At 41.7% G+C, this 20,979-nt stretch overlaps 1 protein-coding gene across 4 annotated transcripts in view; it reads right to left on the bottom strand.

Moving 5' to 3' along the window:
* Positions 1-20,979, bottom strand: part of RASGRP1 (RAS guanyl releasing protein 1) — an 87,511-nt gene that overhangs the window by 27,241 nt on the left and 39,291 nt on the right. For 3 of the 4 annotated variants that reach the window (XM_060004975.1, XM_060004973.1, XM_060004974.1), the window contains exons 3-6: positions 20,365-20,470; positions 4,315-4,377; positions 3,241-3,372; positions 1,162-1,315 (exon numbers count right to left, since the gene is read on the bottom strand). In XM_060004975.1, the coding sequence (XP_059860958.1) occupies positions 1,162-1,315; positions 3,241-3,372; positions 4,315-4,377; positions 20,365-20,470 (455 nt within the window). Of the gene's footprint in view, positions 1-1,161; positions 1,316-3,240; positions 3,373-4,314; positions 4,384-20,364; positions 20,471-20,979 lie in introns of all 4 variants that reach the window. The other variant, XM_069540449.1, reaches the window with a different exon arrangement.

Consider the following 20,979-nt stretch of genomic DNA (forward strand, 5'->3'; position numbering starts at 1 on the left):
TCCCCCGTGACACGAGAGGCACTGCCAAATGGAAACCCCCCAGGGGGAGTGTTCCAACTGGGGCCTGTGGTTCTGTCTGAGGGGAGCCAGTGAGGAGACGGGAGGTCCCCATGCAGATGAATGCTTGGAGACGTATTTCCAAATTGGGCTGGAGCGGGTGGGGAGGTTCCTGGCTGATTGGCAAAATAGCTGTGTGAAAACAGGGAGGCTGTCAACATTATGGGAGAAAAGCTATAATAACCCCTGTAACCTGGTTTGCAGCTCTCCTTCCAAACACAAGCAGCCTCAATTAATTGGTGCTGAGTGACCGAGAGAGGCTTGTGATCCTGGTCTCAGCTCTGACTCTAATAAACTGTGTGACCTGGTCCAAGCCACCCCTGGGCCTCCATCACCTCAGCAGGGAACAGGTACATCTAAGAAATGCATCCAGCAACTAGGTAGTCTCTACTTTTAGAGCAAAGCTCAGAATTGTATCTTTCCATAGCGGTGGGGGCTGAATGGAGTCATTTCTCAGGAAATCATATCGGCCAGTGAGGCTCTGTTGGCAAGTTCTCTTGTATGGAGCTGGTGTTCTTTGGTATCACATATGGAGTTTCAGTGAGCAAGGTTTGTGTCAGCACAATTTCTCTCTAGAATCAGGGGAGACTGCTGGGCCATGTCAGCACCACCTCAAGGGTTTAGGTAAATTCTGGGCTAGACCAGTAGCATCTGATTTATTTTGAGATTTCCCACAGCCATCCAAAGCCTATTCTAGAATGAATTCAAGTCCTCTTACAGGACTTAGCCTCATTTTTTTGGAGGAAAATTAAAACCATTCTGGAAGCCTAATGATTATCAGGAATAAAATGTGTGTGTGTGTGTGTATGCGCATGCATGTTGTGTGTACACTCACGTGTGCAGGGTACCATGTGTGCCCACAGTATTGCCACTTGAGCGAGTGGTGGGCTGAGGGAGGTGGGCTTGGAGGATGGGAGCGTGCAGCAAAGCAGGAGCAACAAACAAGGCAGCGTGTCCTGATTTTCCCAACGACACAGAGTGATGGGAAAGCCTACCAGTGCTGAGGGGCCCTCTAGGGTTAGGAGGTGGATGGCCTGTTGAATTCCTCTGCTTATTTTCAGAGATATCCCAGGGAAGCTTTTCTCCGGCCCCTCGGGTACATACAGATATCCTCCGGAAGGACTTGAACTCCAGGTAGGTAAGGTGCTCGGAGAGCTCTTCTGGTTCCAGATGGTCAAAGAGCAGGGAGACTTTTCGTTTCTTGCTGGTGTTCGATTTTATCCTTTGAGTCAGTTTCCTGGACCAGTCACGGGCATTGCTTTTGTGGGTTAAAATGAAAGGGAGAAGACAGGGAAAAAGAATAAATCAAAATTGCTTTTTAATGCAAATAAATCCATTAACGCTTCCCACAAGACTATGCAAAGCACCGTTACCTAACTTTCCTTGGTCAAAGCAATGCATTAACAGTTTCCCCACATCAGTTTTTCCTACGGTGGCGACTAGGAAGCTTTGATGGTTTTCCCTGAGCCTTCTGAACGTGCCATGGGAACTGGGTAAAATGCATTTGTCTTAAGTCTGTGGGAAGGACAGAGTCTCGGGCATTGTTCACAGTGTCCTGGCTCCTCTGTGTAGCCCTGGCAGGTCTGCTCTCTCCATGCCTTCTGTGTGTTTCCTCATCTCATGAGGGTGATGGGGACTCTATGTGGTTGGAAATCTCAAGGTAGTGGGGCAGTTTTCATGCCAGAAAAGCACAGAGAACCACAGAGAGGAGATGCCATGCTGGGTAATCATGTGTAGGAACAGGTGGTCACTCTGGGCAGACTTGTGGCATTTTCCTCAAATGTCCCCAGCCACTGAAATGACCAAGGAAGTCTAGCTAACCCTAGAGTTAGCCCCCCACACATTTTCTTGTAATCAATCCACGTGTTTCTTACTCAGTTTCAATTTCCTACACTAAGGAAGCAAAGAGAAAGGTAGCAGGCTGCAGATCTGTGTTTCCCAAACCTGTATTCCTGAGAACCTTGTCTCTTGACAAAAGGGTTCTGTGGTCAAATGAGTTTGGGAAATGCTACAAATTCTGCAGCCCCCTTAGCCAAAGAGCATATTACACACTCTGAGATGCATTGCAAAAAGGAAGTTCGACTCTCTCTTTCTCAAGTATATCTGGTCGGGCAATATCCCACTGACTAATTCCTAAAGAATATACTGTGGAAAATATTGGTAGAGGAAATTCAGCTAGGGGTGTATTGGGATAAGGAAATCAGGGTTTGAGAACTGCCCTGGGCCCTGTGTGCTGCATTTAAAAAACGGAGACACTGTTACTGTAAAACCTTCTTTTACCTCTCAAGTTATTATAATTCTAAACAAAGAAGTACAGAGAGTCCAACCCGCTATGTAGATTTAATTGGGACTCTGACATGTGATTTGGAAATCATTTCCACACGGCCACGGCACAGGGCACTGAGGGCTCTCACAGTCCAGATTCTGCTCTGCCATTAACTCAGCTAGCTGTGTGACCCCAGAAAAGCAAGCCTTGCTGAGCCTGTTTCCCAGGACGTTGGATAAAATCATCTTGAAAATATGTTTCAGTCCTAGAATTCTATGTCCTAGGGATCTGTATTATTCTAAAACAAAGGGGCCACATTGTGAAAACCTTAGCATATGATGAGTGTACTCTCCTCTCCCCAGATTAGGACAGGCATTCATTTTTCCAGAGTGGGACCATCTCATAAATAAGAAATCTAAGGAATAATATGCAGTATTCCTGAGATCCTTTCTATCTCTGCATAGGTCTAAGTGTCTCTTGCAGAACTTTTTGGCCTACCGAATATGTTATAAACCCTTTGCTCGATCCATTTTCCAGCAGTCCCTTCCCCATTTATAAGTGCAGGGGCCCTCCAGGCGTTAGCTGCTGAAGAGGCACCAATTTAGTCACCACACTTTCAGTTTATTGGGATTTATACAAATTTTAGTCAATATCTGGCTTCCTGATTTCTTTTTCACTGAGACTTTTTTCCTACTCTTGGATATTAGTCACGTACACTGTTATCACCAGGGGGCTTCTCTGCTTTCCTGCTACATGTCAAGCTTTTCTCTTTCATGAGGCCATCTGAACCTGCCTGAGGGCTTCTTGGGGTGGGTAGAGCAGACGTCACAGCGGGACGCAGAGCCTTGCTGAGTGGCCTGGGTTGTATTACAGGAGGGAGGTGGTTTCGAAAGAGGCGTCAAAACCACGACACTCACATTTGAGTTGTGTCAATCAGGCGGCAGTGCAGCTCCTCGCCGTTAGCTTTCACCAGTTCCTGAAACTCTTCCATAGTGCTTGCCAAGCTGGCATCTATTTTAAACATGATCCAGAATTCTGTTATCCAATACCTACATGGTGGGATTTAAAAAACACAAGCCAAAACTGAAGCCAAGGACTTACATTGTGGTGGGTTCTTCCCGCAAAAAGGATTCAGAAAAAGACGGGCTGGTTTGTTCTATATTCCTGGGAATATAGAATCTATATTCTCTACACAGAATATAAGGAACTGGAGTAGGGGTGGGGGGAAGAGAAGAAAACCACCCACTGACAGTCCTCTGCGCCCCACATATTAAATGCTATGCTATGATAAGATGAATCATAATGAAGGAAGCCACTGCAAAGATTTAGGCACAACCATGTGTATCAGAGAGAATGATAAATAAGACAATGGCAGACAAACCAAACGTCCAAAGATTGGACAATGCATCTGTAAATTACACTTTATTATACCTCAGGATATTACATGGCCATTAAAAATAATGTTTACAAAAAGTTTTTAATGACTAGAGAAGATTCCTATGATTTAAAGTTAAGTGAAAACTACAGGATACAAAATTTTGTATGTATTTTGATCTCTACTATGTTAAAAAACCTACTTGGAAAGAGACAAGGGAAATATACCAAAATAGGTAGTTGGATATAAGTGATTATTACTATAGTTATATTCTTCTTCTCTATATTTTCAAAGTGCTCTAATATGAGCTACATTACTTTTATACTTGGGAATAAAAACAAACAAAATAACCTTTCCCTTATGTCACTTGATACCAAAATGCTGGAAGGTTGACAAAAACATTGGTATAAAATATTAAGTTCAGGCACATCAGAAAAAACCGACTATGCTCTCTGAGGAATTTCCAGTACTAACAATTGCCCTTTCTGGTCTGTCCAGAGGTGTTGTATAGATGGTCAGAAAGGGAAAGGCAGGGAGGACAAGGAAAGAGCTAGAGTCTCTGGCTCTTTCATTTCACCCCACTCCACAAAGTCCCAAGTGCATGCAGAAATGTTACCTTACAAAATAGCAGATCTTCAGGCAAAGCCCTGGTGAATTCTTTGCCAAGGCATCCTTATAGGTATGGCTGTGGTTAAGGGAAATGGAAGCCTCTGTTATAGAAACCAAACAACCTTTCATCTTTGCAAGTATTGCTAAAACTACCCTCCCTCCAGCCCCACAAATAGTTTCTTTTAATGTTTCTTCTCTCCCTGGCCATAGGATAAAACCAACTCAATGTGTGCAGCTGTATGCTTATGAAGGGCAAAGATGGTGACTTTAGCCCATGCTGAAGCCGCTTATGGAAGAAGGCCACAGCATCTCCTCTGCAGAAGTAGGAAGTCAACAGCACAGCAATGTCCCCACACAGGTGACCTGTAAGAAGTAAAGAAGGGGCAAGTGACCTCTGCCCATGCCCAAGACTAGGAGTCTGCTGGAGACAAGCTAAAAAGAAGAGCTTGTTCTTATCTTTTCAGCAACTGATAAAAAATCTGTGCATTGAATTAGAAGAAAGGGAAGGAATAAATATTCAGATGTAATGATAAGGCAATAATAGGAAAATGATAATACATGCCTAGAAAATGTCAGTAGATTGATCTTACAGGTTGTAATAGCAAGTCAGAAAAAGCCATGTGAATGATCCAGATACAACTGGAGAGCACATTAAGGATCAATACCATTCGGAATATTCCACGAGAATGATGCCATTCTAAGAACAAGAAAGAATAACAAAGTTCCACCAAGTTCACGCATCTCTAGAGATATATGGAAAGAATAAGTGTTTACTGTAAAGGTCACAGAAATGCAAAATCCAATCCAGTGACGAACCTGGGTGGTCCTACCCTCTTCCATCAACATACTGAGGAATCAGGCTATGTGGGCTGTGTGCCCCGCAAGACACTGCCCTCTTTCTCCTCTAAAAACCATGTCAAATTAACCACAATCCAGGGCTCCGTGAATTTCAGCAGGGCCCCTGAGAGGAATCCACTGAGCAGCCAGCAGATGTCTCAATTAACTGGGGCTGTGCAGTCTTCTTTCAGTGGCTATGCATATTTTAACCCTTGGAAAACTCAGACTTAAATATAGCAAAGTAAAAAACAGGCCAAATCATATTACTGATTTTTTTATTAGGAAGGGATCTATGCCTTTTGAAATCTTATATACCTTAATGTTTAAGAGCATATTAGAACAAGAGTCTTGAAACTTCAATCTGGAATATACAATTAAGGGATTTACACTTGTGATTTTAAATTCAAATCTTATTAAGTTTATGCATAGCTTTGGAACATCTAAGGTAATGTTAGCTTTACTGTTTATAATTTTAATTTACTGAAGTTATAAAAACTATTTAGAATTCAGAAAAGCCTCTGAAGTATTTAAAAAATCTAAGATTTAAAATTACAAGTACATACCTATCAATAATTACTTTAAATGTAAATGGACTAAATGCTTCAGTCAAAAGACATGGAGTGGCTGAATGGATACAAAACCAAGATCCATATGTATGCTGCCTACAAGAGATGCACTTCAGATCTAAATAGATAGACTCTTCAAGAAAAAAAATGAGAGGGCCCAAATCAATAAAATCAGAAATAAAAAAGAAGTTACAATCAATACCACAGAAATATAAAAGAACGTAAGAGATTACTACAGCCAGTTACATGCCAATAAAATGGACAACCTAGAACAAAGGTACTAATTCCTAGACATGTACAATCTTCCAAGACTGAGCCGGGAAGAAATAGAAAATATAAGCAGACCAATTACCAATAATGAAATTGAATCAGTAATTAAAAAAAACAAAACAAAAACAAACTTGCAGCAAACAAAAGTCCAGGACCAGATGGCTTCACAGGTGAATTCTACCAAACATTTAGAAAAGAGTAAACACCTATCAAACTATTCCAAAAAACTGCAGAAGAAGGACCACTTCCTAACTCATTCTACAAGGCCAGCATCACCCTGCTACTAAAGCCAGTCAAAGATATCACAAAAAAAGAAAATTACAGGCTAATATCAGTGATAAAAATATGATGAACATAGATTCAAAAATTCTCAACAAAATATTAGCAAACCAAATACAACAATATATCAAAAGAATTATACACCATGATCAAGTGGAATTTATCCAATGAATGCAAGGATAGTTAAATATCCACAAATCAGTCAGTGGGATATACCTCATTGACAAATTGAAGAATATATAAAGAATAAAAATCATATGATCATCTCAATAGATACAGAAAAGGATTTGAGAAAATTCAACAATTTATGACTAAAAAAAACTTTCCATGAAGATGTATAGAGGGAACATACCTCAACATAGTAAATGCCATATATTATAAGCCCACAGCTAACATCATACTCAATGGTGAAAACTGAAAGAATTTCTTCTACGATCAGGAACAAGACAAGGATGCCCACTCTCACCACTTTTATTCCTAGCCAGAGCAATCAGACAAGAAAAAGAAATGAATCCAAATTGGAAAAGAAGAAGTAAAACTGTTACTGTTTGAAGATGACATGATACTATACATAGAAAATCCTAAATATACCACCAAAATACTACCAGAGTTCATAAAAATTCAGTAAAGTTGCAGGGTACAAGATTAATATATAAAAATCTGTTGCATTTCTATATACTAACAAGGAACTATCAGAAAGAGAAATTAAGAAAACAATCCCATTTAAATCACATCGAAAAGGACAGAATATCCAGGAATAAATCCAACTATGTAAGTAAAAGACCCACAGTCAGAAAACTTTAAGACACTGATGAAAAAGATTGAAGATGACAGAACAGATGGAAAGATATACCATATTCATGGATTAGAAGAATACCGCTAAAATGACCATCCTACCCAAGGCAACCTACTGATTCAATGCAATCCTATCAAAACACCAATGGCATTTTTCACAGAACTAAAACAAATAATTCTAAAATTCTATGGAAAGAAAAGTCCCCAAAGAGCAAAACAATCTTGAGAAAGAAGAATAGAGCTGGAGGTATCACACTCCCGGACTTCAGACTATACTACAAAGCTACAGTCATAACTGTATGGTACTGGCACAAAAACAAACAAGTAGATCAATGGAACAGAATAAAAAGCCCAGAAATTAACCCACACACTTATGGTTAATTAATCTAAAACAAAGGAGGCAAGAACATACAATGGAGAAAAGACAGTCTCTTAAATAAATGGTATTGTGGAAACTGGACAGTTACATGCAAAAGAATCAAACTGGACTATTCTGGACACTATGCAAACTGGACACTATGCACAAAAATGAATTCAAAACTGATTACGAACTTAAATGTAAGACCTGAGCTGCCTGGAAGCAGAGAGGCAGCATATCCAAAGGGCTGCCTCCATAGTGTGGAGTTCAGGAGTTTGGAGAGCCCTTTGGGGGTCCCAGTTTTACCTAAGAGATGTCAACTTGAGAGTGTGCTGAACTTCACCTTATGCTCCCATATCACGTGTAGTCATCAAAGTGTTTTCTCTGCGGTTTGGCAGACATTCTTAGAGGGGAATCAGGAAGATGGTGGAAGAATAAGAGGTGGAGATCACCTTCCTCCCCACAGATACACCAGAAATACATCTACACGTGGAACAACTCCTACAGAACACCTACTGAACGCTGGCAGAAGACCCCAGACCTCCCAAAAGGCAAGAAATTCCAGACATACCTGGGTAGGGCAAAAGAAAAAAGAATAAACAGAGACAAAAGAATAGAGATGGGACCTACACCTCTGGAAGGGAGCTGTGAAGGAGGAAAGGGTTCCACACATTAGGAAGCCCCTTTGCGGGTGGAGACTGCGGGTGGTGGAGGAGAAAAGCTTCAGAGCCACGGAGGAGAGCACAGCAACAGGGGTGCGGAGGGCAAAGCGGAGAGATTCCATCACAGAGGATCGGTGCCCACCGGCACTCACCAGCCCGAGAGGCTTGTCTGCTCACCCGCCGGGGCAGGCGGGGCTGGGAGTTGAGGCTCGGGCTTCGGTTGGAGCACAGGGAGAGGACTGGGGTTGGCGGCGTGAACACAGCCTGCAGGGGGTTAGTGCACCACGGCTAGCTGGGAGGGAGTCCGGGGAAAAGTATGGACCTGCCGAAGAGGCAAGAGACTTTCTCTTCCCTCTTTGTTTCCTGGAGCACGAGGAGAGGGGATTAAGAGCTCTGCTTAAAGGAGCTCCAGAGACGGGCATGAGCCGCGGCTAACAGTGCGGACCCCAGAGACAGGCATGGGACGCTAAGGCTGCTGCTGCTGCCACCAAGAAGCCTGTGTGTGAGCACAGGTCACTATCCACACCTGCCCTCTCGGGAGCCTGTGCAGCCCGTCACTGCCAGGGTCCCGGGATCCAGGGACAACTTCCCCGGGAGAACACGTGGCATGCCTCAGGTTGGTGCAACGTCCCGCCAGCCTCTGCAACTGCAGGCTCTCCCGCATCCATACCCCTCCCTCCCCCGGCCTGAGTGAGCCAGAGCCCCCGAAGCAGCTGCTCCTTTAACCCTGTCCTGAGCGAAAAACAGACGCCCTCCAGTGACCTACACGCAGAGGCAGGGCCAAATCCAAAGCTGAGCCCCAGGAGCTGTGCAAACAAAGAGGAGAAAGGGAAATCTCTCCCAGCAGCCTCAGAAGCAGCGGATTAAAGCTTCACAATCAACTTGATGTACCCTGCATCTGTAGAATACATGAATAGACAATGAATCATCCCAAATCAGTCCAAATTGAGGAGGTGGACTTTAAGAGCAAGGTTTATGATTTTTTCCCCCTTTTCCTCTTTTTGTTAGTGTGTGTGTGTATGCTTCTGTGTGAGATTTTGTCTGTATAGCTTTGCTTTCACCATTTGTCCTAGCGTTCTATCTGTCCGGTTTTTTTTTTCTTTTTAAAAAAAATTTCTTAATTATTCTTTATATTAATAACTTTATTTTATCTTACTTTATTTTACTTTATCCCCTTCCTCCCTTCCTTCCTCCCTCCCTATTTCTTTTTCTTCCTTCCTTCCTTCCTCTTTCTTTCTTTCTACTTTTTCTCCCTTTTATTCTGAGCCGTGTGGATGAAAGGCTCTTGGTGCTGCAGCCAGGAGTCAGTGCTGTGCCTCTGACGTGGGAGAGCCAACTTCAGGACACTGGTCCACAAGAGACCTCCCAGCTCCACATAATATCAAATGGTGAAAATCTCCCAGAGATCTCCATCTCAACACCAGCACCCAGCTTCACTCAACGACCAGCAAGCTACAGTGCTGGACACCCTATGCCAAACAACTAGCAACACAGGAACATATAACCCCACCCATTAGCAGAGAGGCTGCCTAAAATCATAATAAGTCCACAGACACCCCAAAACACACCACCAGATGTGGACCTGCCCACCAGAAAGGCAAGATCCAGCCTCATCCACCAGAACACAGGCACTAGTCCCCTCGACCAGGAAGCCTACACAACCCACTGAACCAACTTTAGCCACTGGGGACAGACACCAAAAACAACGGGAACTACGAATCTGCAGCCTGCAAAAAGGAGACCCCAAACACAGTAAGATAAGCAAAATGAGAAGACAGAAAAACACAGCAGATGAAGGAGCAAGATGAAAACCGACCAGACCTAAAAAATGAAGAGGAAATAGGCAGCCTACCTGAAAAAGAATTAAGAATAATGACAGTAAAGATGATCCAAGATCTTGGAAATAGAATAGAGAAAATGCAAGAAACATTTAACAAGGACCTAGAAGAACTAAAGATGAAAGAAGCAACAATGAACAACACAATAAATGAAATTAAAAATACTCTAGAGATGCGATCAATAGCAGAATAACTGAGGCAGAAGAATGGATAAGTGACCAGGAAGATAAAATAGTGGAAATAACTACTGCAGAGCAGAATAAAGGAAAAAGAATGAAAAGAACTGAGGACAGTCTCAGAGACCTCTGGGACAACATTAAATGCACCAACATTCAAATTATAGGGGTTCCAGAAGAAGAAGAGAGAAAGGGACTGAGAAAATATTTGAAGAGATTATAGTTGAAAACTTCCCTAACATGGGAAAGGAAATAGTTAATCAAGTCCAGGAAGCACAGAGAGTCCCATACAGAATAAATCCAAGGAGAAACACGCCAAGACACATATTAATCAAACTATCAAAAATTAAATACAAAGAAAACATATTAAAAGCAGCAAGGGAAAAATAACACACAAGAGAATCCCCATAAGGTTAACAGTGGATCTTTCAGCAGAAACTCTGCAAGCCAGTAGGGACTGGCAGGACATATTTAAAGTGATGAAGGAGAAAAATCTACAACCAAGATTACTCTACCCAGCAAGGATCTCATTCAAACTCGATGGAGAAATTAAAACCTTTACAGACAAGAAAAAGCTGAGAGAGTTCAGCACCACCAAACCAGCTTTACAACAAATGCTAAATGAACTTCTCTAGGCAGGAAAAACAAGAGAAGGAAAAGACCTACAAAAACAAACCCCAAACAATTAAGAAAATGGTAATAGGAACATACCTATCGATAATTACCTTAAATGTAAATGGATTAAATGCTCCCACCAAAAGACAGACTGGCTGAATGGATACAAAAACAAGACCCATATATATGCTGTCTACAAGAGACCCACTTCAGACCTAGAGACACATACAGACTGAAAGTGAGGGGATGGAAAAAGATATTCCATGCAAATGGAAACCAAAAGAAAGCTGGAGTAGCAATTCTCATGTCAGAGAAAATAGACTTTAAGATAAAGACGATAAGAAGAGACAAAGAAGGACACTACATAATGATCAAGGGATCAATCCAAGAAGAAATAACAATTGTAAATATTTCTGCACCCAACATAGGAGCACCTCAATACATAAGGCAAATACTAACAGCCATAAAAGGGGAAATAGACAGTAACATATTCATAGTAGGGGACTTTAACACCCCACTTTCACCAATGGACAGATCATCCAAAATGAAAATTAATAAGGAAACACAAATTTTAAATGATACATTAAACAAGATGGACTTAATTGATATTTATAGGACATTCCATCCAAAAACAACAGAATACACATTTCTCTAAAGTGCTCATGGAACATTCTCCAGGATAGATCATATCTTGGGTCACAAATCAAGCCTTGGTAAACTTAAGAAAATTGAAATTGTATGAAGTACCTTTTCCAACCACAAAGCTATGAGACTAGATGTCAATTACAGGAAAAGATCTGTAAAAAACACAAACACATGGAGGCTAAACAATACACTACTTAATAACGAAGTGATCACTGAAGAAATCAAAGAGGAAATCAAAAAATACCTAGAAACAAATGACAACGGAGACATGATGACCCAAAACCTATGGGATGCAGCGAAAGCAGTTCTAAGAGGGAAGTTTATAGCAATACAATCCTACCTTAAGAAACAGGAAACATCTCGAATAAACAACCTAACCTTGCACCTAAAGCAATCAGAGAAAGAAGAACAAAAAAACTCCAAAGTTAGCAGAAGGAAAGAAATAAAGATCAGATCAGAAAGAAATGAAAAAGAAATGAAGGAAATGATAGCAAAGATCAATAAAACTAAAAGCTGGTTCTTTGAGAAGATAAACAAAATTGATAAACCAGTAGCCAGACTCATCAAGAAAAAAAAGGAGAAGACTCAAATCAATAGAATTAGAAATGAAAAAGGAGAAGTAACAACTGACACTGCAGAAATACAAAAGATCATGAGAGATTACTACAAGCAACTCTATGCCAATAAAATGGACAACCTGGAAGAAATGGACAAATTCTTAGAAATGCACAACTGCCAAGACTGAATCAGGAAGAAATAGAAAATATGAACAGACCAATCACAAGCACTGAAATTGAAAATGTGATTAAAAATCTTCCAACAAACAAAAGCCCAGGACCAGATGGCTTCACAGGCGAAATCTATCAAACATTTAGAGAAGAGCTAACACCTATCCTCCTCAAACTCTTCCAAAATATAGCAGAGGGAGGAACACTCCCAAACTCATTCTACGAGGCCACCATCACCCTGATACCAAAACCAGACAAGGATGTCACAAAGAAAGAAAACTACAGGCTAATATCACTGATGAACATAGATGCAAAAATCCTTAACAAAATACTAGCAAACAGAATCCAACAGCACATTAAAAGGATCATATACCATGATCAAGTGGGGTTTATTCCAGGAATGCAAGGATTCTTCAATATACGCAAATCAATCAACGTGATACACCATATTCACAAATTGAAGGAGAAAAACCATATGATCATCTCAATAGATGCAGAGAAAGCTTTTGACAAAATTCAACACCCATTGATGATAAAAACCCTGCAGAAAGTAGGCATAGAGGGAACTTTCCTCAACATAATAAAGGCCATATATGACAAACCCACAGCCAACATCATCCTCAATGGTGAAAAACTGAAAGCTCTTCCACTAAGATCAGGAAGAAGACAAGGTTGCCCACTCTCACCACTCTTATTCAACATAGTTTTGGAAGTTTTAGCCACAGCAATCAGAGAAGGAAAGGAAATAAAAGGAATCCAAATCGGAAAAGAAGAAGTAAAGCTGTCACTGTTTGCAGATGACATGATACTATACATAGAGAATCCTAAAGATGCTACCAGAAAACTACTAGAGCTAATCAATGAATTTGGTAAAGTAGCAGGATACAAAATTAATGCACAGAAATCTCTGGCATTCCTATACACTAACGATGAAAAATCTGAAAGTGAAATCAAGAAAACACTCCCATTTACCACTGCAACAAAAATAATAAAATATCTAGGAATAAACTTACCTAAGGAGACAAAAGACCTGTATGCAGAAAATTATAAGACACTGATGAAAGAAATTAAAGATGATACAAAGAGATGGAGAGATATACCATGTTCTTGGATTGGAAGAATCAACACTGTGAAAATGACTCTACTACCCAAAGCAATCTACAGATTCAATGCAATCCCTATCAAACTACCACTGGCAGTTTTCACAGAACTACAACAAAAAATTTCACAATTTGTATGGAAACATAAAAGACCCTGAATAGCCAAAGCAATCTTGAGAACGAAAAACAGAGTTGGAGGAATCAGGCTCCCTGACTTCAGACTATACTAGAAAGCTACAGTAATCAAGACAGTATGGTACTGGTACAAAAACAGAAATATAAATCAATGGAAAAGGACAGAAAACCCAGAGATAAACCCACGCACATATGGTCACCTTATCTTTGATAAAGGAGGCAGGAATGTACAGTGGAGAAAGGACAGCCTCTTCAATAAGTGGTGCTGGGAAAACTGGACAGTTACATGTAAAAGTATGAGATTAGATCACTCTCTAACACCATACACAAAAATAAGCTCCAAATGGATTAAAGATCTAAATGTAAGGCCAGAAACTATCGAACTCTTAGAGGAAAACATAGGCAGAACACTCTATGACATGAATCACAGCAAGATCCTTTTTGACCCACCTCCTAGAGAAATGGAAATAAAAACAAAAATAAATGGTACCTAATGAAACTTCAAAGCTTTTGCACAGCAAAGGAAACCATAAACAAGACCAAAAGACAACCCTCAGAATGTAGAAAATATTTGCAAATGAAGCAACTGACAAAGGATTAATCTCCAAAATTTACAAGCAGCTCATGCAAAAAAACAAACAGCCCAATCCAAAAATGGGCAGAAGACCTAAATAGACATTTCTCCAAAGAAGATATACAGACTGCCAACAAACACATGAAAGAATGCTCAACATCATTTATCATTAGAGAAATGCGAATCAAAACTACAATGAGATATCATCTCACACCAGTTAGAATGGCCATCATCAAAAAATCTAGAAACAATAAATGCTGGAGAGGGTGTGGAGAAAAGGGAACCCTCTTACACTGTTGGTGGGAAAGTAACCTGATACAGCCACTATGGAGAACAGTATGGAGATTCCTTAAAAAAGTAAATATAGAACTACCATATGACCCAGCAATCCCACTACTGGGCATATACCCTGAGAAAACCATAATTCAAAAAGAGTCATGCACCAAAATGTTCATTGCAGCTCTATTTACAATAGCCCGGAGATGGAAACAACCTAAGTGTCCATCATCGGATGAATGGATAAAGATGTGGCACATATATACAATGGAATATTACTCAGCCATAAAAAGAAACGAAATTGAGCTATTTGTAATGAGGTGCATGGACCTAGATTCTGTCATACAGAGTGAAGTAAGTCAGAAAGAGAAAGACAAATACTGTATACTAACACACATATATGGAATTTAAGAAAAAAAAATGTCATGAAGAACCTAGGGGTAAGACAGGAATAAAAACACAGACCTACTAGAGAATGGACTTGAGGATATGGGGAGGGGGAAGGGTAAGCTGTGAGAAAGCGAGAGAGTAGCATGGACATATATACACTACCAAACGTAAAATAGATAGCTAGTGGGAAGCAGCCACATAGCACAGGGAGATCAGCTCGGTGCTTTGTGACTACCTAGAGGGTGGGATAGGGAGGGTGGGAGGGAGGGAGACGCAAGAGAGAAGAGATATGGGAACATATGTATATGTATAACTGATTCAGTTTGTTATAAAGCAGCAACTAACACACCAGTGTACAGCAATTATACTCCAATAAAGATGTAAAAAAAAAAAAAGTAAGACCTGAAACCATAAAACTTATAGAAGAAAACATAGGTATATGATCTTTGACATCAGTCTTCATAACATTGTTTTTGGATATGCCTCCTCAGGCAAGGGAAACAAAAGCAAAAATAAACAAATGAGACTAGGGCTTCCCTGATAGCACAGTGGTTAAGAATTCTCTTGCTGGTGCAGGGGACACAGATTCGAGCCCTGGGCTGGGAAGATTCCACATGCTGCGGAGCAACTAAGCCTGTGCGCCACAACTACTGAGCCTGCACTCTAGCGCCCATGAGCCACAACTACTGAGCCCGCATGCCACAACTACTGAAGTCTGCGCACCTAGAGCCCATGCTCCGCAATGAGAAGTCACTGTAATAAGAAGCCTGCACACTGCAACAAGGAGTAGCCCCTGCTCGCTGCAACTAGAGAAAGCCCGTGCACAGCAATGAAGACCCAACACAGCCAAAAATAAATAAATAAATTTATTAAAAAAAAAAAAAACAACCAAATGGGACTATATCTAACTAAAGCTTTCGCACAGTGAAGGAAAAGAAACCACCAACAAAATGAAAAGGCCACCTACTAAATGGTGAAGATATTTGCAAATGATATATCCAATAAGGGGTTAATATCCAAAACATACAAAGAACTCATACAACTCAACATCAAAAAACCAACGTGATTAAAAAACTGGCAGAGGATCTGTATATACATTTTCCCCAAGGAAGACAAATGGCCAAAAGCCACATGAGAAGATGCTCAACATTACTGATCATCAGGAAAATGCAAATCAAAACCACAACGAGGTATCATCTCACACTTGTTAGAATGGCTGTTATCAAAAAGACAACAAATGACAAGTGTTGGTGAAGATCTGGAGAAAACAGAACCCTTGCACGCTGTTGCTGGGAACATAAATTGGTGCAGCCACTATGGAAAACAGTATGGAGGTTCCTCAAAAAATTAAAAATAGAACTACCATATGGTCCAGAATTTCCATTCCTGCGTATTTATCTGAAGAAAACAAAAACATTAATTAGAAGAGATATATGCAGCCATGTGTTCAATGCAGCATTATTCACAATAGCTAAGATATGGAAGCAACCTAAGTGTCCATCAAGAGACGAAAGTATAAAGAAGATGTGGTACATACACACACAGACACACACACACACACACACACACACACTGGAATATTACTCAGCCATAAAAAAGAATGAAATCTTGCCATTTGAGACAACATGGATAGACTCAGAGGGTACATGCTAAGTGAAATAAGTCAGATAGAGAAAGACAAATACTGTATGATTTTATTTATATGTGGAATGTGAAAAAACAAATGCACAAACATAACAAAACAGAGTTATAGGTACAGAGAACAAACAAGTGTTTGCCAGAGGGGAGGGAAGTAGGGGGAAGAAAGAAATAAGTGAGGAAGATTAAGAGGTACAAACTTCCATTTGCAAAATAAATGAGACATGGGTAAGAAATGCACCGTATGGGGAATACAGTTAATAACTATGTAATACCTTTGTAGGGTGACATATCCGTAACTAGACTTATTGTGGTGACCAGTTTGACATGTATAGACATATCAAATCACTGTTATGTAATAGAAACTAACATAGTGTTGTAGGTCAATTATACTTCAAAAACGGACAAAGAAACAACAAACATAGAAAAACAGATCAGATCTGTGGTTACCAGAGGCAGGGGATGGGAAAAAGGGGGATTGTATGAAGGCAGTCAAAAGATACAAACTTATAAGATGAATAAGTACTAGGGATGTAATGTACAACATGATAAAAATATAATGAACACTGCTCGACGTTATACATGAAAGTTGCTAAGAGGGAAAATTCTAAGTTCTCATCACAAGAAAAGAAATTTAAATTTCTTTAATTTTGTATCTATATGCGATGATAGATGTTCACTAAACTTATCATGAATCACGCTTCAAACCTTAAACTTACACAGTATTTTATGTCGGTTATATCTCAATAAAACTGGAAGAAGAAATAAAATTCATAATTATAGTTTAAAACCATTATTCCAATTAACCAGACATTTTTCAAGGTTCCTTAAAAGTGCCTGGTGGGACATTCTAGACTTATAGGAAGAACAGTAAGATTTGCAAGCTAAACTTGAACCTCTAAAGAAAAACTATGGCTGTGAAATTTGTACGTTTCATAAAATGACTTTAACTTAAAAAACCTAAATTTTGATAGATTTACTGTTATAAAATCTGTCCGAGAGCACCAAAATCAAACAGAAACACAAAACACAAAACACAAAACACACACACACACACACACACACACACACACCCCAAGAACAACGGTAATCAATCCAAAAAATAAGCCCAGGCAACTGGCAAATTTCATGAAGTGAATAGTTCCAATGCTTGCCTTTCTTTGGACATAAAAGGGAGGAGTGAGAATGACATGACTTTACATTTCTCTTTACATTTCTTTATACCACATGGGTAAGAAAATGCATCCCTTCGGTGCAAAGAGATTCAAGCATAAGGCACATTCTAGATAAATACGTCTTAGAGTCTATATTTTTATTATTTGATCTAGTTGTTGAAAGATTTAACTTCTTCCTTATTAATGAGGAAGGCACTCACACACAAAAAACCCACTTTTCTTTTAAGACAACTGGGTGGACATAAGAATCAACGTGGTGCCTTTCATGGTGGAGTTTATCTTCCTTCTGTTTGCTCCCTACCCTTCTCTTCACACGTCCGTTCCGCAGCGCACAGTGCCAGGTGCCATCCAGGAGGGCAGAGCCTCCCAAGGTCGCAGAGCCCTTGTGCCACAGTGGAGGCAGCCTCGAGCAAGGCAGGCACTGCTTTCTCACGTGAGGAGATGAAGCAAACAGCAGCACACGCAGGGCAGTAATCAGGGGCTCAGGCATCTGCTGACCTGGGGTAATCGTCATTGTTTGCTGCAAGCTTCAGGCTCCACATCCTCATGGGCAGTGCTGTGGCCATGAAGTACCAGGGCAGTTCTGGCTGTACTTCTCAGGCATCTGAACTATTCAAAGCATGTTGTTAAATTTTTTTTCTCTAACAATGGAAAAACAGGAAACAAAAGGAAGCCATCCGAGCTTCTTTAACTGACAGGTAAAAGGAGCCATTCCAGTCTGGTATGTTGAGACGTTCACCGTGGAGGGGAAAGGGTTTCTGAGAGAGCTGAGCATAGAGCTGGAGGGGCACACTGGGCCAGCCTGTGGAGGGCCATTTCCTGGCAACCGAGGATCTGCCATTACCCTCTATTTGCAGAGGCTCTGGTGCATGGCCTGCCTGATTCGCTTCTCAGGAAAGTAACTGCAGAGGTGGATAAACGAGGGAGAGGGTGGCTGTGAAGATGAGAAGCCCAGGATGGGACAGAGGCTGGGGAGAGAGACCGTGAGGGCCCAAACAAAGGCAGAGACATGGGAATGGAGAGAAAAGAGTCACTTCTGACGCAGGAACCCTGAGATTGGGTGATGGACTCTGTAGGTGAAAGGCAGGGAGGACTGTGAGTGCTTTGATGTTGCCGCTTTAAGACCATCGGATGGGCAGCAATACCATGAACTGAAACTGAAAATACAGGTGTCAAAGCAGAACTCATAGTAGTAGTAGTTGAGGTGGTGAGTTAATGAGTTAAGTTTTAGGCATATTAGATTGCAGTGTCTGCAGGATAAAGTGGTACAAACGTTAAAAAAAAATGGTTTGGGTTAGAGAAATATGGACTTGAAAGACCTCAGAGGAATGGTGGTGGAAATCCTGGTGGGAAATCACCCAGGGGAAGTGCAGTGAGAAGAAACCAGGATGTTATCCCCATCTCGAGGAGGTACGCAAAGAAGAGGCTGGATGGAGAGGTGGAGGAGGGAAGCCCAGGAGGGGGGAGAGCCGGGAAGGTGCAGTTCCCAGGGCCCTGGAGGGAGTCTGGAGAGGCAGGGGGTGTCAACAAGGCCTCTACACGGACATCGCTGTAAACAAGGATGGAAACAAAAGCCACCAGGCTTGGCAGCTAGGAGGTCACTGGTGACATCAGAGGAAAGTCTGAGTACAGGGGTGGGGCCCACAGTCGGGTTAAGGACTGAGTGGGAGTTGAGCGATGGGAGAGAGTGAGTGCGGACTATTTTAAGAAGTCTGTGCATCACATTTCTAACCCTATCAATGGAATGAAGGGGAGGCAGGGTTGAGAGTTTATTTTTAGGTTGGGGAGACTTGAATGTGTTTTAGGCTGAGAGGCAGGTGCCCCTGAAGAGGCAGGGTTTAGAAGGACAGGAGAGAGGGGAGATAACTGATAGAGAAAGATTCTGTGAGAGTGGGAGGGAGGATGGGGAGGAAGAGGGCTCTGCTGTCACCGTGGGGGCAGGTACCTGGCAGGGCACCAAGACAGGCGCCCCAGGTACAGCTCAGTCCTTAGAGCAACAAAATTTTTTCAGCGAGGAGTATTTAATCACTGACATTGTTTAGAATTGCTGGTACGTGGAGTTAATAAAAAGTACACCAACTCTGAGTCTGTTTATTACGGTTTTAAAATTCTCTGCAGGCCAGACATCCAATTATTACCTGCACCTCTCATCATGTGGACCCCTCCCAAGGTTGCACGCTTGGAATGCCACTGAAAACACCTCCTCTGAGATGAGAGGTAAAGGTTTATGAGTCACTTTAGAGAAGAGATTCAGTCTTTACGTTTTTTTCTGTGTGCCATGAGATGAAAAGGGATGGCTGAGGAGGGTGGTAAAGGATTAGAACAGCTACAAAGCATGACTCAGTGCCAGGGACCTGGGCTTCAAGGTGCTAAACAGTCTCAGCCCACCTACAGCCCACAGTGTCATCAGTCATCAGGGAGAGGGAGAAGGCAGCCGTTTTCTCCACCCAGCTCCATTCACACCCCCAGAAGGTTAGAATCCGGCAGGGTTTGCTTGGCACGTAGCCAGCGCCTCTGCCTAAGCAAAAAGGCACCAGCAGCCTCTCCAGATGCTCTGGCATCAGAAAGCGCTCTTCAGAACCTGAGCAAGGCTGAAGAATTGGACAGGAAAGCCACAATGCAGTTTATCACTTGAGTCATGCTTGCACCCTTGTCATTTTGCATGGGATAAATATGAATTTTGATTAATCTACAGGAAAACTATTTTTCACTAGCAAGCACTAACAAAGAAGACTATGTGTGCATGTTGATTTCTTTGGCCTCTTCCCAGAGCAATCAGCATCAATAACATTGCCTCGCCCAACAGAAGATACACACACATACATATGCACACACTCACACATGCACACAGACACACACACCGTGCCATGAAAGGACGTATGAACCCATTAACCACTCAGGGTTATGCCAAACCAACCAAAGTGAAAGCATCCTTCCAATTTCAAGACACTGCTGAACGAATCCCACTTGGGGACCGCCGGGCACTGTGCTAAAGGATATAGAGTGATAACTTTTTGGAGCAGTTCAGCAGAGGAAATGAGAATTCGGTGCATGGTCAGCAGGACTTGCAACAGTTGGTTACTTCGACACAGGTTTCCGTCTGCATCTGAAAACATAAAGAGCAGCTTCTGAGCGAGGCCCCAGAGAGGAATTAGTTACCTGGTGGGACACCTGCCAGCCCCCCATCACTCCCGGTGGAAGACCAGAGGGCGGGCTCTGCAGGCCCAGCGCCCTGCCCCCACTGACTCTGACACCACACATCCATCCCTCCGTTCTTTGCTTTTCTTTATCCTCCAGCTGCATCCTCCCCAACCCCAAGTGTCCATTTTGAGGCTCATGAACCACGCTGCCAGAAAGGTGGTAGAATCGTGGGGAAAGGATAACATTTGCACCGGTACATGCGAGTCTCTGTTGAAAGCAGAGGCAGATCCAGGCTTTGTGATGCCTGAAAGGCATATAATGGGGGAAGGAGGAAGTCCTTTCTGGGGTCAGAGGGAAAAAAGTTATAGTCTTACCAGATTACAGTTAAAATACCTTATTCTTGCAAGTTTTACAAAAACATATGACCACATGAATACATTTCTAGGGCTGCCCCATGGCCTTGGAAGTGGGCTC

The sequence above is a fragment of the Delphinus delphis genome, chromosome 2, assembly GCF_949987515.2.
Source record: "Delphinus delphis chromosome 2, mDelDel1.2, whole genome shotgun sequence".
Taxonomy (NCBI): Eukaryota; Metazoa; Chordata; class Mammalia; order Artiodactyla; family Delphinidae; genus Delphinus; species Delphinus delphis.